Source organism: Meles meles, chromosome 7 (genome assembly GCF_922984935.1).
Source record: "Meles meles chromosome 7, mMelMel3.1 paternal haplotype, whole genome shotgun sequence".
NCBI lineage: Eukaryota > Metazoa > Chordata > Mammalia > Carnivora > Mustelidae > Meles > Meles meles.
Genome location: NC_060072.1, coordinates 34,255,241 through 34,278,252, shown reverse-complemented (window position 1 = coordinate 34,278,252; position 23,012 = coordinate 34,255,241). Strand labels below are relative to the sequence as shown.

The window sequence follows — 23,012 nt, the reverse complement described above, 5'->3', positions numbered from 1 at the left end:
ATGTGTATTACATAAATTTAATTTTTATTATAATTTTCAATTTTTATATGTGTTTTCCTTGGGAGACTGCTCAATAATATGCATGTAAAGTGATATATAAGTGCTGGAATTTTTCAATTTATTTTATACTTAATATGCATTACTTTCCTGATAAGTTCTCTGGAACCATAAAATATGATGATACTTCACTGAATTTACGGAGTCATCCAGCTCAAGCATGGCTATGTAATGAGAAAGAAGATTTGTTTTCATCAGAACACGCACAGTTTAATAGCAGGTAAGCTACATTACTCTTTTAGAGGATCAACCCATGAGGAGAGTATTACACTTACCACAAAAGTAGTAAAATGATGAAAAATAGGTACAAATTTGCTTATATAGAAGATGGAAGAGCATTTAATGTTAAAAGTGTAATCATTTTATGGGGTTTTCAGTAAAAAGAAAAAAAATGTGTGAGGTAGCTTCCTTAAAGCAACAACAAAAGTTAAGTGTCAGTGAAATAATGTCAGTAATGGTTGTAAACAAGTGAACTTTTAAATACTATTATATAGGTAGAGATAAGGATTAGAATAAAAATTCCAGTGCTGCATTTCTTTCGACAAAAGGATTGAAATATGCTTCAAGTAATTGAAATGTAAACATTTTAAATTAATGGCAGACTTTTATTACTTTTCAAGATAAAGTTTTTCTGTAACTTAAATGGATTTTATTTCCAAATTTGAGACAACATAAACAGCTTGTAGTTTTAAAAAGTGCTGATATACTTGCGTTGATTCAGTTAGTATAGTTTTTTTCTATTGCCAGATCACAAAATAGGAATTTATCGTGGACTCCTGAGTCAAAGACCAGCAGAAAGAGTTTGCTAAAAGCTGAAAAAGAAGAACAAATTTCAAAAGAATGGTATGTGGTCTATTTTACACTAAAATATGAAGAAATTGAGAGACTTTTAAGTGTTCAGGGTAGTTATTTTTCAAGACTTTATGAATTATTAGTTTTTAAGAAACTGTATGCATGTTACAGATTCTTAAATGGGAATCTATATAGTTCAGATACGTATGTTTATATGCATATGCATATATTAATATGGTCTGGATATTTGTTTGTGCCTTTATTAAATTTAATCTTTTAATAGGGGCTTTAAGGATATTGCTACTGCTCAGCAAATGTTGAAGAGAGCACAGAAGATGAAATCAAAGAAATTAAGGAAAAAATTAGGTGGGTAAGGAATGTTCTTTGAATAATAATTTTGTGTCTGATATTGAAGATAAATTCTTTTAAAATATTATTTCCCAAATCATATTTAATAATATTTAATAAGAACAGAAATCAAATTCACAGATTTGAATATATCTAAGGTAATAATTCTGAAAACTTAAGGAAACTTAACAAGAATTATGTTACTACATTAAATGATTTGTTATACACTTAAATGCTATCTTCACTTCCCCTATTTCTTATTTATTTTGTTATTGATGATTCTGTCTATTGTGCACTGAGAATTATGGTGTAATTTATTTCTAAATTGGTTCAGTTTGACAAATGTTGATTCTAAAGAGTGCTTCATGTGCTTATTCCTTTCTGTGTTTTTAAATTGCTTGATTGTTTGATAAATTATTTCTATAAACTTGTTAGCTTCATGAATATTAGCTGTGAGGGCTTCACAGCTTCACTTTGGGAAAGAAATACAATGTATATCTTCAGGATTATGCTGAATTTGGGAAATGTTCAGAAGCATCTTTTCTTCTATCCCATTTGATTCTCCAAATTATTTGCTTCTTTGGGTACCTCTAATCATTTTAGTATCATTACTTAAGAGCAGAGTAGTTTATAGTCTCAGGGCAAGAAATAGCCAGCCATTATGACTTTATATCTATGACTAAAACTACTTAAAATTGTTTGCATATTGTATACAACTTAGCATTTACTTGTAACTTTATATTTACTCATGGACTCATAGGTTTAATATTAGTAATGTGACCTCTTTTTAAAAGCTGTTTTGAGTTTTTCTTGTTCAACAGCTTCTTAATTTACAATGATTTTAACATCAGTAAAATGTTTTCATAAAAGTACCATTAGTCCTGAGAAAAACAGAGAATCTATCTTATAGTTCTAGCTTTTATAATTATTCAAAGAAGCATTCAGAGATTAATTTTTCTTTATTAATTTTCCCACTTATTTTAATCATTAATCCATAGAATTTAAAAAATGCATATATATTTTTTTAAAAAACAAAAATAAAAATAACCAAAATACCACTAGTTTCCAAGAAATAGATGATATTTTTTGACACAGTACTTTATTGATAAATTCCTGATGATTTATTTTTGGATTCACAAATGTTCAACTTTCCTTTTTTAGTGTTATATTAGTGACACCTTTTATCTTTTTGAGATAATGTAGTATTTTTCGTTGCATATGTCAGGTTTGAGAGAGTGAAATTTTAAGCATTTTTAAAGAAAATGTGAGTATGTGCTCTATTCAATTTGTTTTGTGCTTCCCATACTCCTGTGATGTAAACTCCTGTTAAGTTCATCAGAACTCAGTTAACGGAGTACTATCTGGTAGTTCCGAGGGAAATAGTAACTTTAAACTCTTAACAATAGTGGGTCTTTCTTTCCGTCCCGGGGAAGTAGAATCCAGTACAGTAACTTAGGGTAGTGTGATAAACTTTTTTTTATTGCTTCGATGTATATTTTTATTCATCTTCAATAGCAACAAACATTCTATAAGTAGCTGTTTTGAGAACAATGAAAGTTTCTGAAACTCCTGGGGGAAGTTCAAATATCAGAAGTGGCTTAAGTACTGATTCAGCCAAAGTTCAACAAATAATTATTACTTATTTATGTTCAATAGCTATTTTTTAAAGATATTTACAATGTTTGTAATAGTTTCTGATAATGAAGCTAAAGCAAAGTTTATTTTGTTAAACTCTGTCTCTGGAAATATATAGGTCTTTCTTGCTAATCCTTATAACTAAGGGATTCTCATTGTTGTTGAGCTCATTTTTAATAAATCAGCACAATAAATACTAGATTTTAGCAAAAATTTTAATAAGGAATTTATGCTCATACATAAAAACCAAACCAGTGTTTTAATGGACAAAAATTAGACATAATCATCATCAAGCAACAATTAAGCCCATTTTTATCTGTCACAAGGTGGCATGGTAGGGTAACAAATGTAAAAGGACAACCAGACATACAAGTTAACAACTACATCTTAAATTTAACATTTTAACAATAGTCATTAAGTGTGATCTGTTGGGTAAAAGTCCAAAATGGCAACTGTAGAATTTTTATAGGGATCATTACTCTAATTACATGATTGTAAACCAAATTGCATTCTTACTGCTGTGGGAGGTTTTATGTCTCTTTTAAGTTTTGTTTTACTTTTGTTTGATCAAAATATTAGATTGATGAAATAAAAGCAAATTTTTTCTTTAAAATTTGAATTCTGAAATGTAAAACTTAATGATGACCTTTAAAATTCTTCCCATTCTTTTTCTCTACTGCCCCCTCACAACATATATTCAAGAATAGAAATATCCAAAGTAAGGTTAAGGATAAAGTCATGATAAAGAAAATCAGTAGGATCCTCTCCAATTATGATGCTTTAATCTTCTATTGGGTTAATAATGTAGCACTTACGTCGCTTTGTATCTGTGACTGAATCATTTAAGACTCTGTACCTCTGGTTTTATTCTTACAGAAAAAGAACTTTCTAGTATCTTTCCTGTTTGCATTTCAATCTGTGAACTTATTTAAATCTGCCTAAAATAATGGCCATAATTTTAAACTTTTACTTACTAATAAATTAAAATGATACTTTAGATACTTAAACCTTAAAAATTTGCTAGTAATATACATGGAGATAGATCGATTGATCTATCTATATCTAGTATGGCTAACCTGCCAATTTGAAAATCGTAAGCCACCAGAGGGCAACATCGGCCATAAAACTGCTGGAGGCTAGGCATCTCTGGGGGTGGGGAACAGGGAGGGTGGAGCATCAGAGAAAAGAAACTTAATTAAATGGAATCAGTTAAGACCTCCAGTCTAACAAGGCAGTAATCCTCATGGGGGTGGGGCATAATTGCACATATCATGGAAGCTTTAATTCAGATTTCTACCATGAAAAACTTGAGCACAAGTTGCTTAGTTGTAAACACATACTTCCTATTTGTATCTTATACATGTATTTATTAACCAAGGGATATGAGTCTGCATAGCAATATTTGATTTAAGATGAGAATGAAAACAGGACAAAGGCAGAAGGTTAATTATTTAAGAAATCTGCAGATAGAGGAAAAATATGACTGAGTTTGCTGATTAGTGAAGAAGAAGGGGGCCAGGGAGACATACGGTATAGGCAATCATCAGGGGAGACTCAGTATTGATGACTTCTATTGGGATAAATGAGGCCATCTGCTTTAAACAGAAAAAAACAGGAGGAGGACAGGAAGTGGGAAGAGGAATTGGTTGGAAGCCATAGGATAAAATCTAAAATTGTGGGGAGTTATATTTACTCAGTTTGAGTTTGTGTTCTGACTGTTGTTATTCCTAGTAAGTTATTGCTTAATAAATATGATGGACATAAGCATAAATAGGTAATGACTGGTCTTGTTTTTATAGGGTTTTAATTTGTCTTTGTTTTTATTGATGCCTCATGAACAGATATAATTTTAGAACCTGGTGATCTGTATTGGAATTTAGCAGATACCTAGGGAAGTTTAGGGTTTATAACTGCAGTGGAGAGCATCATGTATAAGACGAGAGTTGCTGGTTTATTGAAAACATGAGTCAATAACCTAAAATTAGTGAACATATCTGGTAGAAAGATGGAGAGGACCAGGATGGGGAAAAGAATAGGTGCTTGGGGTTTATGTGGAACACTCCTTAGAGAGGATGAATTCTGAATAAAAGGGTTTGGGTAGAGAGCAATGATAAGAAGCTTGAGGGCTAAGAATATAAGGACAAAAACATAATGTGATTTTCCAACATTTATCATATTTATGCATGTCAAATTTCAAATTTCAGTCAGTGAAGAAAGAGTAGGATGAAGCAAACAAGGTTAATTTAGTTATAAAGGTAGGACCACAACTAGGGATAAGAATTATCTTGTAGCTGTTTATAATATCTAATATACACTCAAGTACATATTAAGCATTTAATAAATACTTGCTTATTTTATTTCAGTGATGTAAATAGCTTGAGACTGTGATGTTAACATTTAGTTTTAGTCCAGAATGAAGCCAAGTAGAAAATAAGTTAGGTTAACTTTTTAATATGAATTGAGCACTTCATGTGCTATAGCAAAGAGATCAGGTTGCAAAATGATAGGGAAACTAAAGAACGAATGTTAAGGATCAAAAGGGTATTGTATAGACAAAACTATGGCAAAATAAAGTTTGTTGATGATTTATTTTATTTCAGTAATTTCCAAATAGAATTAATAAGAAATTTTGGTCATGTGTGCTCTCAACAAAACAATAATAAAGTCCATTTAAATAGTAAGATCCTGAAGGGCCAAAACTCTCCTTATTCCCTACTGAATTCCCAGAACCTGATAGATACCATGCCTGGCATATGGTAGATGTTCAATAAATAACTATTAACTAAGTCAGCAGTAAATTATATAAGTCACTAAATGCTTTTGACTGTGTGTATGTGTATGACTGGGTGTGTGTATTGCAGTCATTTAAGTATATGTTTCTATTTGGGAAGACAAATTTAAATTAGTAATTAATACTCCTTATAAAAATGGAATACGGGATGCATAGGTGCCTCGGTTGGTTAAGTGTCCAACTCCTGATTTCAGCTCACGTCATGATTTCAGGGTTGTGAGATTGAGTCCGACTTCGGGCTCCACACAGAATGGAACCTGCTTAAGATTACCTCTCCTCCTCTCTTTCTGCCCGAAATAAATAAATAAATAAATAAATAAATAAATAAATAAATAAATGAATGAAATGATGAAGTACATCTAGTCATTCAGCCTTAACTTATAACTTATTTTACAGCACTACTGTACTTGCATGTACTTATCCATACAAAAATGGATAATAAGGTTTTTATGTATGAAGTTAATAAGAATATCAACCAGTGAGCTAAGATTAGGACTCTAGAAACTGAAAAGGGATTATACAGGGAATGAAATAATTTTAAGAATATTCTAATGCCTATATAGGTTATGTTACTTAAATGAGATAATGAAGTACAGAGCCATATGTGTAATAGAAACTCAGCTTCCTTGTGGGTTTCTTTAAATATTTTATAAAAATGTATTTAAAACCTATTTCCCAGACACTGAGCAAGTCATACTGGGACGTAAAAGATTTTAAAAACTGCAACATCATCCTACCATTGATGATCTCAAATGAGTAGATTTAAATGTATAAAACTGAGTCTATGATTCAAGAAAAAACTACCACAAGCTGTACTCTTTACAATAAAGTTGTCCCTTGACACGTCTACTTGACTTTATATTTTTGGGGGTTAGAGTAGTATCTTATTTCACAGTGATATTTCCAGGGGCTATCAAAATCAAGTGATTTTTCCCCCATCTAGAATTACTATGTTTCTTGCTTCTTATCATTATCCCTTCGCAACTTGTATTACTGTAAGTTTTAATAAATTTAAGGTTGCAATCACAATGTTTTAGAATGAAAGGATATTGAAAATGTAGCATTCTTTTTTTTTTAAGATTTTATTTATTTATTTGGAAGACAGAAATCAGAAGTAGGCAGAGAGGCAGACAGAGAGAGTGAGAAGGAAGCAGGCTCCCGGCTGAGCAGAGAGCCCGATGTGGGACTCGATCCCAGGACCCTGGGATCATGACCTGAGCCGAAGGCAGAGGCTTTAACCCACTGAGCCACCCAGGCGCCCCAAACTGTAGCACTCTTTATGTGCCCCTGATGAATAAAATTATCTTTTTGTGTAAATTGAGCTAGATAACTCTCCTAAATATTTTATATATATTATTTAATCTTGATAATAATGAGGAAAGCTCAGTGGGGAGTCTTCTTCTCCCTATCCCTCTCCCTCTCCCCCTGCTTGTGCTCTCTTTGTCTCTGTATCTCTCTCAAATGAATAAATGAAAAAAATCTTTAAAGTATTTGTTATTTTTATTGATGTCATGTTGAATTCATATAGAAGTACCCAACTCTTAAAATACCTTAGGTCATATATATTTATGAGGTATGCCCAAATATTGACAAATATTTTCCCTAATCTTGAGAAATATAATCTCTCTGAACCATGTAAATCATGCTTAATAATGATAAATTGTTGCTAGACTAATGGAAATATTAGGTATCCACATGATTGAAAAATAACTCTACAAGTACTATTCTGTTTTTCTAATTAACATTCTAAAAAATATACTACCTTAGCATTTAATTAAAATATGTAATTTGGGCTTTATACTATTTAAAGTATAATTTTCCATTTAGTGTATTCAATTATATATTGCATTAGATTCTAGTTAAGCAAAGATTCTTAAAGTCTCCTTTTGCAAGATAATGTAAGATATTAAGAAAATGTATGCTGCCTTAACTTGTGGTTTTGTGTTAACCTACTTTAAATGCATAACTTTCCGCTTTTTCTTCTATCCCCTGTTACTTACATCACTATTTTCTTTTCTTACAGTTCTTCAACAAACAAAAACTGCAACTGCACCAATCCCCCATTACCAGTAAATTATAGGGCTCTGTGTTTACAATCATCCTATTAATTTCATAAAATTAATAGATTTAGAATGCTCTTGGCTATAAAATGTATATAGAACAACTTCTTTGTTATATAAGATATTAAGGCAAAAGAGAAACCATTAATTTATTTATAGAATTAGTGAAATGATCTTTTTTCTATTTCTTGTCTTATCATTTGTCTTGCTTACATCTTCTATATCCCAGCTCCTCATATGCAGAGGAGAGAAAAGTAGAGTATATGATTTTTCCTGTAATAATGCCTTTTACCTGCTATGCATTTATGGAAATTTTTCTTTATTCCAGCAGATATATTTAAGAATTAAAGAAAGGAGCTATAATAATAAATAGTAAAGCAATTCCTCAAATAAAAAATGATGTCATAACTAGAAAATTTTATCATAATTCTTCCACATTACTAGTATTTCTGTGCTTTATATTAAGTATTGGCTATGAACTTAATCAGATAACCAAAAATATATGAATGGTTTGTTACTATTTAATATCATAAAAAATTATAGCCACTTCAGAGAAGGAATTAGCCAGAGCTGAACTTTTGTCTTATCTTACTTTTTGTCTAGATCCCATGGTTTGCCTAGCATTATTCAAAAACAATGAAAATAAAGTTTCTGTTAAATCACCAAAGATGGCACAACCCAGAAGAGATGGTTACTTTGAAGGTATGGTTTAATCATAGATATGTAGAAAGGTTTTAGATAAAAATGGAGTATGGAATTGTTGAATCACAATATTATACACCTGAAACTAATGTAACACTGTATTTTAACTAACTGGGATTAAAACAAAAGGCTTTAAAAAAATATGGGATACCTGGGTGGCTCAATCAGTTAATCGGCTGCCTTTGGCTCAGGTCATGATCCCAGGGTCCTGGGATCAAGTCCTACATTGGTCTTCTTGCTCACTGGGGAGTCTGCTTCTCCCTCTGCCTCTGCCTGCCACTCTGCCTGATGATCTCGCTATCTCTTTGACAAATAAATAAATAAATAAAATCTCAAAACAAGTAAATAAATAAAGAGATTTGTAGGAGAAAAAGATGAAGATAGAAAATTATATTTAAAATAAAAATTTTGGGAGGCACCTAGGTGGCTCAGTGGGTTAAGCCTCTGCCTTCAGTTCAGGTCATGATCTCAGGATCCTGGGATCAAGCCCCACATCTGGTTCTCTGCTCAGCAGGGAGCCTGCCTCCCTCTCTTCCCGCCTGCCTCTCTGCCCACTTGTGATCTCTCTCTCTCTGTCAAATAAATAAAATCTTTTAAAAATATATAAAAATTTTAAATCCTCAATAATCCTAAGGTACACATGAAAAAATTATATATAAAATATAATTAATAAAAGTCAAATGCAGTTCTTGGAGCTAAAATACTAATTTAGTGTATTGATTTATTCACATAGTAGTTTAGTATTTGTATCAGTGCTTATTTAACTTTAAATTTCTTACATTTTTATGTGAAAGTCTTATAAAGCTGTTTCATCATATAACTAATTTTATTTAAATTTTATACTGACTGATAATATTAGCCTATATCAGTAGAAGTGAACCTACGTGGAAAGGATATTCTAATATATTTACTTCACTGCCAATATACACAAATTGCATTATATATTATAAATTAAACTCTGGAATTTTAAATACTTTACTATATTTGAAGCTTGTCCTACTCACTTTTGGGGAAAGGATTTACACATTGAAAGGGCAGATTAAACTCATAACCGGCAAGGAAATTGAAGCAGTAGTCAAAAACCTCCCAACAAACAAAAGTCCAGGGCCAGATGGCTTCCCAGAGTAATTCTGCCAAACATATAAAGAAAAGTTAATACCTTTTCTTTTCCAAAAAATAGAAATGGAAGGAAAACTTCCAAACTCATTTTATGGGGCCAAAATTACCTTGATCACAAAACCAAAGACCCCATCAAAAAGGAGAATTACAGACCAATATCCCTGATGAACACAGAAGCAAAAATTTTCAACAAAATACTAGCTAATAGGACCCAACAGTACATTAAAGGGATTATTCACCACAATCAAGTGGAATTTATTCCTGGGCTATAAGGTTGGCTCTGTATCTGCAAATCCGTGTCATACACTACAATAATAAAAGAAAGGAAAAGAGCCATGATACTCTCAATAGATGCAGAAAAAGCACTTGAGAAAGTACAGCCTTATACATCAATATCATCAAAGCCATCTATGAAAAACCCATAGTGAATATCATTCTCAATGAGGAAAAAACGAGGGCTTTTACCCTAAGGTCAGGAACATGGCAGTGCTGCCCACTATCACCACTGCTATTCAACATAGTACTAGAAGTTCTAGCCTCAGCAATCAGACAACGAAAAGAAATAAAAGGCATCTGAAAAAAGAAAAAAAAAAAGAAATAAAAGGCATCTGATTTGGCAAAGAAGAAGTCAAACTCTCACTCTTTGCAGATGATATGCTACTTTATGTGGAAAACCCAAATGTCTCTACCCCAAAACTTCTAGAACTCATACAAGAATTCAGTGAAGTGTCAGGATACAAAATCAATGCACAGAAATAAGTTGCATTTCTGTACATCAAAAACAAGACAGAAGAAAGAGAAATTAAACAGTTCATCCCTTTTAATGGCACCCCAAACCACAAGGTATCTAGGAATAAGTCTAACCAAAGAGACAAAGAATCTGTACTCAGAAAACTGCAGAGTACTCATGAAAGAAATTGAGGAAGACATAAAGAAATGAAAAACATTCCATGCTCATGGATTGGAAGAACAAATACTGTGAAAATGTCTATGCTACCTAAGCAATCTACACATTTAATGCAATCCCTATCAAAACACCATCAACTTTTTCCAAAGAAATGGAACAAATAATCCTAAAATTTATATGGAACCAGAAAAGACCCCAAATAGCCAGAGGAATATTGAAATAGAAAAGCAAAGCTGGTGGCATCACAATTCCAGACTTCAACCTCTATTACAAAACTATAATCATCAAGACAGCATGGTTCTGGCACAAAAACAGCCACATAGATCAATGGAACAGAATAGAGAGCCCAGAAATAGACCCTCAACTCTATGGTCAAGTAATCTTCAACAAAGCAGGAAAGAATGTCCACTGGCAAAAAGACAGTCTCTTCAACAAATGATGTTGGAAAACAGCTACATGCAGAAGAATGAAACTGGACCATTTCCTTACACCACACACAAAAATAGACTCAAAATAGATGAAAGACCTCAATGTGAGACAGAAATCCATCAAAATCCTTGAGGGGAACCCAGGCAGCAACCTCTTTGACCTTAGCCACAGCAACTTCTTCCTAGATACATCGCCAAAGCAAGGGAAGCAAGGGCAAGAATGAACTATTAGGACTTCATCAAGATCAAAAGCTTTTGTGCAGCAAAGAAAACAGTCAACAAAACCAAAAGACAACCGACAGAATGGGAGAAGATATTTGCAAATGACATATCAGATAAAAGGCTAGTATCCAAAAATCTATAAAGAACTTATCAAACTCAAGACCCAAAGAACAAATAATCCAATCAAGAAATGGCAGAAGGCATGAACAGACATTTCTGCAAAGAAGACATCCAGATGGCCAACAGACATATGAAAAAGTGCTCAACATCACTCGGCATCAGGGAAATACAAACAAAACCACAATTAGTTACTACGTCACACCAGTCAGAATGGCTAAAATTAACCAGTCAGGAAATGACAGATGTTGGCGAGGATGTGAAGAAAGGGGAACCCTCCTACACTGTTGTTGGAAATGCAAGCTGGTGCAGCCACTCTAGAAAACAGTACAGGGCTTCCTCAAAAAGTTGAAAATAGAACTACCCTATGACTCAGCAATTGCACTACTAGGTATTATATCCAAAGATACAAATGTAGTGATCCAGAGAGGCACATGCACCCCAATGTTTATAGCAGCATTGTCCACAATAGCCAAACTATGGAAAGAGCCCAGATGTCCATCGACAGATGAATGGATAAAGAAGATGTGGTGTATACATATACAATGGAATATTATTCAGCCATCAAAAATGAAATATTGCCTTTTACAACAACATGGATGGAACTAGAGGATATTATGCTAAGCGAAATAAGTCAATCAGAGAAAGACAATTTTTTCTTTCTTTTTTTTTTTTTAAAGATTTTATTTATTTGACAGACAGAGATCACAAGTAGGCAGAGAGGCAGGCAGAGGGGGAGGGAAACAGGCTCCCTGCTGAGCAGAGAGCCTGATGTGGGGCTCGATCCCAGGACCCTGGGACCATGACCTGAGCCGAAAGCAGAGGCTTTAACCCACTGAGCCACCCAGGCACCCCAGAGAAAGACAATTTTCATATGATCTTCCTGATATGTGGAATTTGAGAAACAAAGCAGAGGATCAGGATCCTGGGGGAAGAGAGGAAAAAATGAAATGGGATGAAACCAGAGAAGGAGACAAACCATAAGAGACTCTTAATCTCAGGAAACCAGCTGAGGGTTGCTGGAGTGGAGGGGGATGAGAGGGTTGGGGTGGCTGGGTGATGGACATTGGGGAGGGTATGTGCCATGGTGAGTGCTGTGAATTGTGTAAGACTGATGATCACAGACCTGTACCCCTGAAACAAATAATACATTATATGTCAGTTAAAAAATCCAAATAGAATATTATATTTCTGATTTCAGCATTTGGAAGAATTATGGACTTATGTTATCAAACAAATATTTAAGTGTATCAGAGAAATTAACATGACATAAGTTTGCCATTGCTTTCTCTTTAATGTTAAAATGTCCCTCATTGTATCTATACTTTTGGATTATAATTTCTAATAAGAAAAATATATATTTGAATGGAAGTGGACCACTTGGAATTTTTAATATTTTGTCTTCTGTACTTTTTAAATAAATCTTAAAATTTATGCATTATTATAGATGGTTGCAAGTAGACACTTTAACATTTCTATTCAGTAATGTCTCAAACTAAAGAAAAAATTGATTAACAGCAATTTTATACTTTTCTAGAGATGCCTATTAAATAGGTAGCAGTGGGAGACATGGGGTCTAGAATTTTCTTCAAAGTATCAAACATAAATATATACATAAAAGATAAATAAAACTAGTGTACCAAATTAATGAAACTGTTGAATCAATAGATGATGGTATATGGAGATTTGTTCTACCATTCTACTTTTTTAATATTAAAATTTTTCCTTGAAAAGACATTTTAAAAATTTGGTGGACATTAAAGGTGTCAATAACTAATATTTCAAAAAAATACTTGTCAATTAGTATTTTAATACAATTAAAATATGTTTTCAATATAAAATAAAGCTTGGGTTTTAAAAATTATCTCATTACAATTTTAATTTCCATCATTTCACTATAAAAAAAAGAATAGAAAGTCTACTAAATCAATAACAATTGCACAGCTATTACCTGTTAAATAAAAGCATTTTTACTTTAGAAGGGCAGTGCCTAGTAAGAAAAATAACTAGGGCATTTTTTTGCCCTTTAAATTAGCATGCATCTCAGAATCAGAAGGGAGATATCTATCCCAGCATATTCTACTGCATTATCTCTTGTTCTGTGAAATGTGAAGACATGTTATCATCTAGTATATATGAATGTATGGTTTATTTACAGATTTGTGTACTAATATAAAATATATGAGGAATAGTTCAAATAGCAATAGAAAGAAAGTGGTCTGTAGAACATGGGACATTTCTATCTGTACTTCATAATATGAAGTTGTATGTTTTTATTTACTTTTCGCCATATGAAATGTGTTTAGTTTACTTTCTTTTTTTATCTCAAGTATATTTGGCATTTCATTAATTTCACTTAATGGTCATTATGTGTATACCAGATATTCTAGTGACTGATAGTTATTTTCAGGGTTGTGGTTTTTGTTGTTGTTGTTGTTGTTTGAAGGAATGGGCTTGGCAAAAACAGTTGTACACAGAAGAACTTTTTTTCTTCAACCAGTATTTTATTTCTGTCTCTTTTTTTGAAGAGGAAAAAGTGAGGCAAAGGTTATTTAATCATTGCTGGCCAGGTTGAATCCCATGGTATCTTTACCTGCTGCTGTGGCTCACAAGCCTCCTAGATTCACACTATTTCCTAACTGGCCAGGAAAGCCAGTCATTTCCACATTAGTAGCCTGGAGTTTCCCAGGAGAGGGTACATTTTAAAGTGAGGTCTTTTGAGATATAATATCAATTATATATAAATTATATATAAAACGCACATTTTATATAATTTTAGAGTACAATCCATTTCAATATATTTGCAATTATACAACTATCACCATAATTTCATTTTAGAGTATTGGAAGGACTTTTCCCTTAAAAAATTCAAGTAAAATTAATAGCTGGACATCTTACCCTCCCACCCACCAAAGTAGGGGAGATCAGAACAAAACTTCATTGTAGGTTTAGACTGAATGATCATCATAGACTGAATGAGTCTACGTGGAACAGTATCTCAGCACAATGGCATGCCAGCACTGTCGTATTATTTCCTTTTGTTTTGTTGAAATTAGATGATAGTATTATTTGACTATTTTTCTCTATTCCCATTTTATAACAACATTATCTGATTTTTTTAAAAGCTGAATTTAAAAAAATAAAAGCTGAACTTAAAAATCCTTTCTCTACTTTGCAATATTAGCTATAGGAGTTTCCATGATTTGTCTTATAAACAGTACTAAAATTCTTTACTTATTATTGCTGTTTTTTTCTGAATGTCACCAGCGGAACAAAAAGGATGGTGCATATCCTCTAGTAGGCAAAAAAAAAAAAATGCAGTTAAATTTAAGGAATACTTAATGAAATACCAAATTATATTAAATGATGTAAGGCTAAGAATTATTCCCTTTCAATAGACCATGCTTTACAAAATATCCTCCTTTCATTTTGTTTCAAGTTTTTATTTAATTTTAGTTAGTTAACATATAGCATAATATTGGTTTCAGGAGTAGAATTTAGTGATTCATCACTTACATGTAATACCCAGTGCTCATCACAAGTGCCTGCCTTAATACTCATCACCCATCTACCTCATCACACCCACCTCCATTCAGCAACCCTCAGTTTGTTCTCTCTAGTTAATTCTCTTATGGTTTGCTTTCCTCTCTTCCCCCACACTTTCCCTATGCTCATCTGTTTTGTTTCTTAAATTCCACATATGAGTGAAATCATATGCTAGTTGTCTTTCTCTGACTGACTTGTTTTGCTTAGCATAATATACCCTAGCTCCATCCACCTAGTTGCAAATTGGCAAGAATTCATTCTTTCTGATAATGGAGTAATAATCCGTTGTATATATACCACATCTTCTTTATTCATTCATCAGTTGATGGACATTTGGGGTCTTCCCACAATTTGGCTATTGCTGATAATGCTGCTATAGACACTGGGGTGCATGTGTCCCTTCGAATCAGTATTTTTGTATCCTTCGAATAAATACCTAGTAGTGCAATTGCTGGGTCATAGGGTAGTTCTATTTTTAAATTTTTGAGGAACCTCCATACTGTTTTCCACAGTGGCTGAACCAGTTTGGAATCCCACCAGAGGTGTAAAAGGGTTCCCCTTTCTCCCCATACTCACCAACATCTGTTGTTTCCTGTGTTATTAATTTTAGCCATTCTGACAGGTGTGAGGTGGTATCTCATCATGGTTTTGATTTGTATTTCCCTGATGATGAGTGATGTTGAGCATCTTTTCGTGTGTCTGTTGGCCAACTGTTTGTCTTCTTTGGAAAAAATATCTATTTATTTCTTCTGTCCATTTCTTAACTGGATTATTCATTTTTTAGGTGTTGTTTGATAAGGTTCTTTATAGATTTTTTTTTTAAGGTGTTACTTGAGGGTGAGAGAGTGAAAGCACAGGCATGAGCCCGGTGGGGGTAGGAGCAGATGGAGAGGGAGAAACATACTCCCTGCTGATCCAGGAGTCCATGTGGGGCTCCACTTGGTGCTGGATCCCAGGACCCAGGATTATGACTGGAGCTGAAGGCAGATGCTTAACCGACTAGGCCACCGAGGTGCCCCATATAGATTTGGGGCACTAACCTTTTATCAGATATGCATTTGCAAATATCTTCTTCCATTCATAGGTTGTTTTTTAAGTTTTGTTGGTTGTTTCCTTCACTGTGCAGAAGCTATTTATTTTGATGAAGTCCCAATAGCTTATTTTTGCTTTTGTTTCCCTTGCCTCAAGAGACTTGTCAAGTAAGAGGTTGCTATGGACAATGTCAAAGACGTCACTGCCTGTGTTCTCCTCTAGATTTTGATGGTTTCCTGTCTTGCATTTAGGTCTTTCAACCATTGTGAATTTATTTTTGTATATGGTGTGAAAAAGTAGTCCAAATTCATTCTTCTGGATGTTGCTGTCCAGTTTTGCCAACACCATTTTTTGAAGAAGCTGTCTTTTTTCCACTGGATATTGTCCTGCTTTATCGAAGATTAGTTGACTGTATAGTTGTGGGTCCATTTCTGGGTTTCCTTTTCTGTACTATTGGTCTATGTGTGTGTTCTGTTTCATGCCAGTACCATACTATCTTGATGACTGCAGCTTTGTAATATAGCTCAAAGTCCAGAATTGTGATACCTTCAGCTTTATCTTTCTTTTCCAAGATTGTTTTGGCTATTCAGCATTTTTTGTGGTGCCATACACATTTTAGGATTCTTTTTTCTAGCTCTGTGAATATCTATGTTTTTTAAGTTTAATTCAACAGATTAATCATTTCCATCTTAATTGTAATTATATCCTTATTAGTAATCTTAGGTGATAATAATTAATACTATATTTTGTCCATATTTTGCTGTTTATTCACTTAAATTATCTAATTTATGATTATTTATGAAGAAGACAAAGCTTACTGTAAAATTTTTATTAGTTGGTCTTATTTAAACTCTAAACTATACAAATAATCTTGAATATTTTACAACATTCATGAAATATTGACAATTTTTGTCTAGCTGCCAAATTTAGAGCTTTAGCCTAATGAAGTCTGGGGAACATTTGACAACACCTGTTCCCCAGGTAACCTCATACATGTGCTGGGTGTTAGGTATCAGTCAGTTATTCCTGTGAGATGTGACTAAGAGCCCGAGGGTTTTACAGATTCAGCATTGATTCACTTGATTTATTTGTTTATTTATAATTTATTAAATGTTGGATAACTGTTTTGGCTTACTCTGTATCACCCATAATCTCTAGTTAGGTTTCAATATCTGATCCTACCTTAGAATTTGAAACACGTTCCTGATTATTACCTTAAAGATATCCCAACAAGTTTCCTTTTCTATGTTAAAATGCTCAATTTAGAACTTGACATCATTCATATAGCTATCATATCATATCATAGCTATCACTGGTATAAAAAGAAGCCTAGATTAATGGATATAAGTCTAGATTCCTGAGTTAGTCTAACACCGTCTGAATCTTGGTTTCACCATTTATTGGCTTCTGGCCTTGAGGACATCATTTAACTTCCCTGTTTAGAATTGTTTTTCACATGTAAAATTGGATACTAATAGTACCTGGTTGTTGGAGATTACATGAGTTCCTATTTGTGAAATATTTGAATCCACAGTATAAATACATAGGTAAATGCTCAAAACTTGTAATCATAGGGAACAGTCATTTTAAAAGTATAACTTTATTTTTTTTGTCTTGTTTGCGATTAGTAGGATTGTATTTCTTGCTAAGTACTGTGCTAAGAGTTTTACTTAAATTCTCTGATTCAATCTTCTCCAAAACTCTGAAGAATGTATTAAACCTGTCAATATGAGGAAACTGGCTTTGAGAGTTTGAGAAGTGATTTGCCCAAGGTCATACAGAGAGTTAAGTGGCTGAAAGGGAATGGAGATAATCTCTTTATCAAAACAGTGCTAGCAAAAACCAAATCAGATGCAGACACCGAAGGGTGAAGGTTCTTTGATAACCCTAAAATGTATATACAAACTTAGAATCAAAATATTTAGGAAAAAAATAAAGACTAATTATTAAATTAGGTAAAACTCTGGGAAACAAATAATCAATTTTGTTCTTTAGTGGTTTCTCATAGCTTGCATTAATGTAAATTAAGAAACAGTGTAGTACCAACATGGTGATATATATCTGATTTGTGCCTTGTAATTAGCTCCTGTCTTACCTAATATTATTTTAATGTTATTATGATAACCCAGCATTGTTAAGGACCAAATCTATTAGGCTCTAAGGGTGATCATACTTTTAATCACCTATTTTAATTTTCAGATGGAGAGGACATCTCCAAATAGCCCCAAAATAAACCTATATTTTTGCTTCATTTACTCTTCTTATTTATTCATAAATTAAATGATTTTCTTTCCCTAATCTGTTGAAATTTTAAAATTTGCTACTTTTAAACTAATGCCAAATTCAAAACTTGGGCTTTAGCCAAGGAAAGAAGCTAGACAAGTCAGGAAAAGAATTAGATCTGGCCGAACAACCTTCTCAGAGAGGCAAATTTTGTCTTAGGTCCTCCATTCCCTGGGACATTTTACTTGATTTTAATGCGGGTTTTCTTAATTCCCGCTCTGATGCTGTCATCACTAGCATGCTTTCTATTTCTTCTCTTATAAAACTGAAGATTTACACATACCATATATCCTTTTACATCATAGATGTTCAAATATTTTTGTATTAAATTTTTGAGCATTGAAGACATTAAAAGCCTTTAACTTCTATAATTTTTACTTCAGAGCATTTCTAATCCATCTTCCTTTGTGGCATTTTTTATTGTATGATTACAAGCATTTTCTTCTCCAGCTTTCTTCCTTTTAATACCAGTTTAGGGCACAGTGTCACATGATGTAGACTGTTTAAAAGTAGATCTTGTATTTCTATCCCTGTATAGAGTACTTGCTAAAAGTGCCAATGTGATTAAACATTAAGAATGGTGGAATAAAGGCAAGCAACCAAAGAATACCTGAAAGTCATGCTCTAAAGGAGAGATGCTTGCAATCTTATTTCTACCGAACAAGACTCAATATTAGTCAAACTAGACAAGGGTATGAATATTCATAAAATCTGCTCTGTCTATGAATATCTCAGTTTGTAACAACGACTGTTCTTTGAATTACTATTTTCCTGCTAAATTTTAAACTCTGTAGTATTCATGGCCCTTAGGGTAATACCTAATGCATAATTGATGCTTTATAAACTTTTTTGATGAATAAAAACATAAAGAACCTTTAAATAGCTTCAAATATCGATGGAACTGCAAGATGCTTATATAATGTCCTTGAATGTGCTGCTTCCTTTGATGAGCTAGATTCACTGTCCTGTGCATTGCAGGAAAACTCTTCACTTGGCTAATTCTTATCATCTCAAACAATCCTTTTTTTCCCCATTTTTTAATAGCCTGTATTAGTGATGCTCAAATATGACCAATGGTTCTTAGGCATTTTACCTTTCTTTCTTTCTTTCTTTCTTTTAATAAACATATAATGTATTATTAGACCCAGGGGTACAGGTCTGTGAATTGCTGGTTTACACACTTCACAGAACTCACCATAGCACATACCCTCCCCAACGTCCATAACCCCACCACCGTTTCCCTACTCACCTCCCCCCAGCAACCCTCAGTTTGTTTTGTGAGATTAAGAGTCTCTTATGGTTTGTCTCCCTCCCTTCCTAACCCCAAAACCCCCCACGTTGCATCTCCACTTCCTCATATCAGGGAGATCATATGATAGTTGTCTTTGTCCAATTGACTTTTTTGCTAAGCATAATACCCTCTAGTTCCATCCACATTGTCACAAATGGCAAGATTTCATTTCTTTTGATGGCTGCATAGTATTGTATGTATATATATATATACCACATCTTCTTTATCCATTCATCTGTTGATGGATATCTAGGTTCTTTCCATAGTTTGGTTATTGTGGACATGGCTGCTATAAACATTCGGGTGCACGTGCCCCTTCGGATCACTAAGTTTGTATCCTTAGTGCAATTGCTGGATCATAAGGTAGCTCTATTTTCAACTCTTTGAGGAACCTCCATGCTGTTTTCCAGAGTGGTTGCACCAGCTTGCATTCCCACCAACAGTGTAGGAGGGTTCCCCTTTCTCCGCATCCTTGTCAGCATATGTCATTCCTTGACTTGTTAATTTTAGACATTCTGACTGGTGTGAGGTGATATCTCATTGTGGTTTTGATTTGTATTTCCCTGATGTCTAGTGATGTGAAGCACTTTTTCATGTGTCTGTTGGCCATCTGGATGTCTTCTTTGCAGAAATGTCTGTTCATGTCCTCTACCCATTTCTTGATTGGATTATTTGTTCTTTGGGTGTTGAGTTTGCTAAGCTCTTTATAGATTTTGGATACTAGCCCTTTATCTTATATGTCATTTGCAAATATCTTCTCCCATTCTGTCAGTTGTCTTTTGGTTTTGTTAACTGTTTCCTTTGCTGTCCAAAGCTTTTGATCTTGATGAAGTCCCAGTAGTTCATTTTTGCCCTTGCTTCCTTTTCCTTTGGTGATGTTCCTAGGAGGAATTTGCTGCAGCTGAGGTTGAAGAGGTTGCTGCCTGTGTTCTCCTCAAGGATTTTGATGGATTCCTTTCTCACATTGAGATCCTTCATCCATTTTGAGTCTATTTTCGTGTGTGGTATAAGAAAATGGTCCAATTTCATTTTTCTGCATGTGGCTGTCCAATTTTCCCAACACCATTTGTTGAAGAGGCTGTCTTTTTGCCAGTGGATATTCTTTCCTACTTTGTCGAAGATTAGTTGAGCATAGAGTTGAGGGTCTATTTCTGGGCTCTCTCTTCTGTTCCATTGATCTATGTGTCTGTTTTTGTGCCAGTACCGTACTGTCTTGATGATGACAGCTTTGTAGTAGAGCTTGAAGTCTGGAATTGTGATGCCACCACTTTTGGCTTTCTTTTTCAATATTCCTTTGGCTATTCAAGGTTTTTTTCTGGTTCCATATAAATTTTAGGATTATTTGTTCCATTTCTTTGAAAAAAATGGATGGAATTTTGATAGGGATTGCATTAAATATGTAGATTGCTTTAGGTAGCATAGACATTTTCACAATATTTGTTCTTCCAATCCAGGAGCATGGAACATTTTTCCATTTCTTTGTGTCTTCCTCAATTTCTTTCATGAGTACTTTATAGTTTTCTGAGTATAGATTCTTTGCCTCTTTGGTTAGGTTTATCTCTAGGTATCTTATAGTTTTGGGCACGATTGTAAATGGGATTGACTCCTTAATTTCTCTTTCTTCTGTCTTGTTGGTGGTGTAAAGAAATGCAACTTATTTCTGTGCATGATTTTCTATCCTGACACTTTACTGAATTTCTGTACACGTCCTAGCAGATTTGGAGTGGAGTCTTTTGGGTTTTCCACATAAAGTATCATATCATCTGCAAAGAGTGAGAGTTTGACTTCTTCTTTGCCAAATCGGATGCCTTTTATTTCTTTTTGTTGTCTGATTGCTGAGACTAGGACTTCTAGTACTATGTTGAATAGCAGTGGTGATAATGGACATCCCTGCCGTGTTCCTGACCTTAGTGGAAAAGCTCTCAGTTTTTCTCCATCGAGAATGATATTTGCAGTGGGTTTCAAACATTAATCTTTTAAGAAAAATTTTTTTGATTTCAGCTTAGAACAGCACTCTTTGTGTTCCCACAGTATCCTGAATAAAATTTTATCTATTATATAATAAAATGTAATATGATATAATTGCCTCTTTACTTTTGCTTATCACTTACTGCTTATATGAGGCATTATTCTATGTGCTTTATAACAAGTAATGAAATCCTCACAACAACATTTTGAGGTAGGAAATAAAACTTTATAACTTTATTCTTATTAGAAAAGTGAAAATCTTTCTGCACTTACAAATAAATAAAGATCAGCTAGAAATATCTTGTATAATTTTTGTATGAACTTTAAAAAAAAATTCTTAAGATGACTAATAGAAGAGGATTTGGGGAAAGTCAAAAGCAATAAAATAAAATTGAAAAGTAGGTGGGAGGCCCATCTTGGAGATAATTGTAGATCAGTTGTAACCTCCTTTTAAAAAATTTAATATGGTAGCTTTTTATATAACTAAGCATCTAAAATCTTTCCATGACCTCTCATTGCTCTTAGAACAAAAGCTATCTTCCATATCATGACCCATCTGACTGTAAATGTCAGACCCTTATTCAGTTCCTCAAATATGATAAGAAACCTTTTACTTTGAAGCTTTTGTATTTCATTGTTTTGCCTGGAAACTCTGCCCTCAACACTTTGCACAAGTGACTCTCTCATTGTTTAGTTTATGTTTCCACACCCATAAGAGAGCTTTCTCTTACAATACTGCCTAAGTAGCCTTTTCCTCTCTACCCAGTTACTCTCTCACACAGCACGTGCTCCATTTGTGGCATTTATGTGCTATTGTCCCATTTATTAATTTAAACCGTTACATATAGTGTACCTGGTAGCTCACTTGGTTAATCATCTACCTTTGGTTCAGGTCATGATCTCAGGGTCCTGGGATCAAGCCCTGCATCAGGTTCTCTGCTTAGTGGGAAGTCTGTTTCTCCCTCTCCCCCCAACCTCAAATAAATAAATAAAATCTTTGAAAAAAGGTTACTTATATGTTGTTTTTCCCACTAACAGAATATAAGTTCCATGAAGGGAGAACTATGTCAGGCAGACATTTCACAGTTTTATCCTCAGCACTTAGAATAGAGCCAAGTATATATTTGGTAGTCAATAAATATTTTAATAAAAAAGAAAATATGTGTATGTGACATGCTTGTAATTAAAACTCCCTAACTGTATTCTAGATACTATCATGCTATTTTTAAATATAAGGTTCAGAATTATTTTAATTTTCTATGGAAAAAAACTTGACTAGGAATTCAGTCCAGTAAAGCATTAAACAAACTGTAAAAATCTAAAAATTATGTAATTAAAAAAATTATTATTAAATTTTTAAAAATTACCATAATTACCTTATGGATAAGGTGGATTCAGGAAATAGTAGTCCAGGGTCAGAGAGAAGCTGATTAAATTCTTCTTTATTCAATTAGTTATGAATGGTTTCTATTTTCTGCTTCCCCCCAAATTCAGCCAAAAGAGAATAGTTATTCTATATTCTACAGTGTGTGTGTTGGTTGGTGTGTGTGTGTGTGTGTATGTGTGTGCATGTATGTGTGTGAGTATACACACACATTTCTAATGTATATATCATTTACATGTATGTATACACCTTATATATGTTTCGTGTGTGTGTATATATATTCTATATATGTATATATCAAATTATCTCTACATTTCTTCCTATGCAATA

At 33.5% G+C, this 23,012-nt stretch overlaps 1 protein-coding gene across 1 annotated transcript in view; it reads left to right on the top strand.

The window, feature by feature from the left end:
• LRRIQ1 (leucine rich repeats and IQ motif containing 1) overlaps window positions 1–23,012 on the top strand; it is a 214,442-nt gene that overhangs the window by 107,886 nt on the left and 83,544 nt on the right. The window contains exons 19-22 of the mRNA XM_046012860.1: window positions 156–277; window positions 805–900; window positions 1,133–1,215; window positions 8,287–8,385. Of these exons, the coding sequence (XP_045868816.1) occupies window positions 156–277; window positions 805–900; window positions 1,133–1,215; window positions 8,287–8,385 (400 nt within the window). The remainder of the gene's footprint in view (window positions 1–155; window positions 278–804; window positions 901–1,132; window positions 1,216–8,286; window positions 8,386–23,012) is intronic.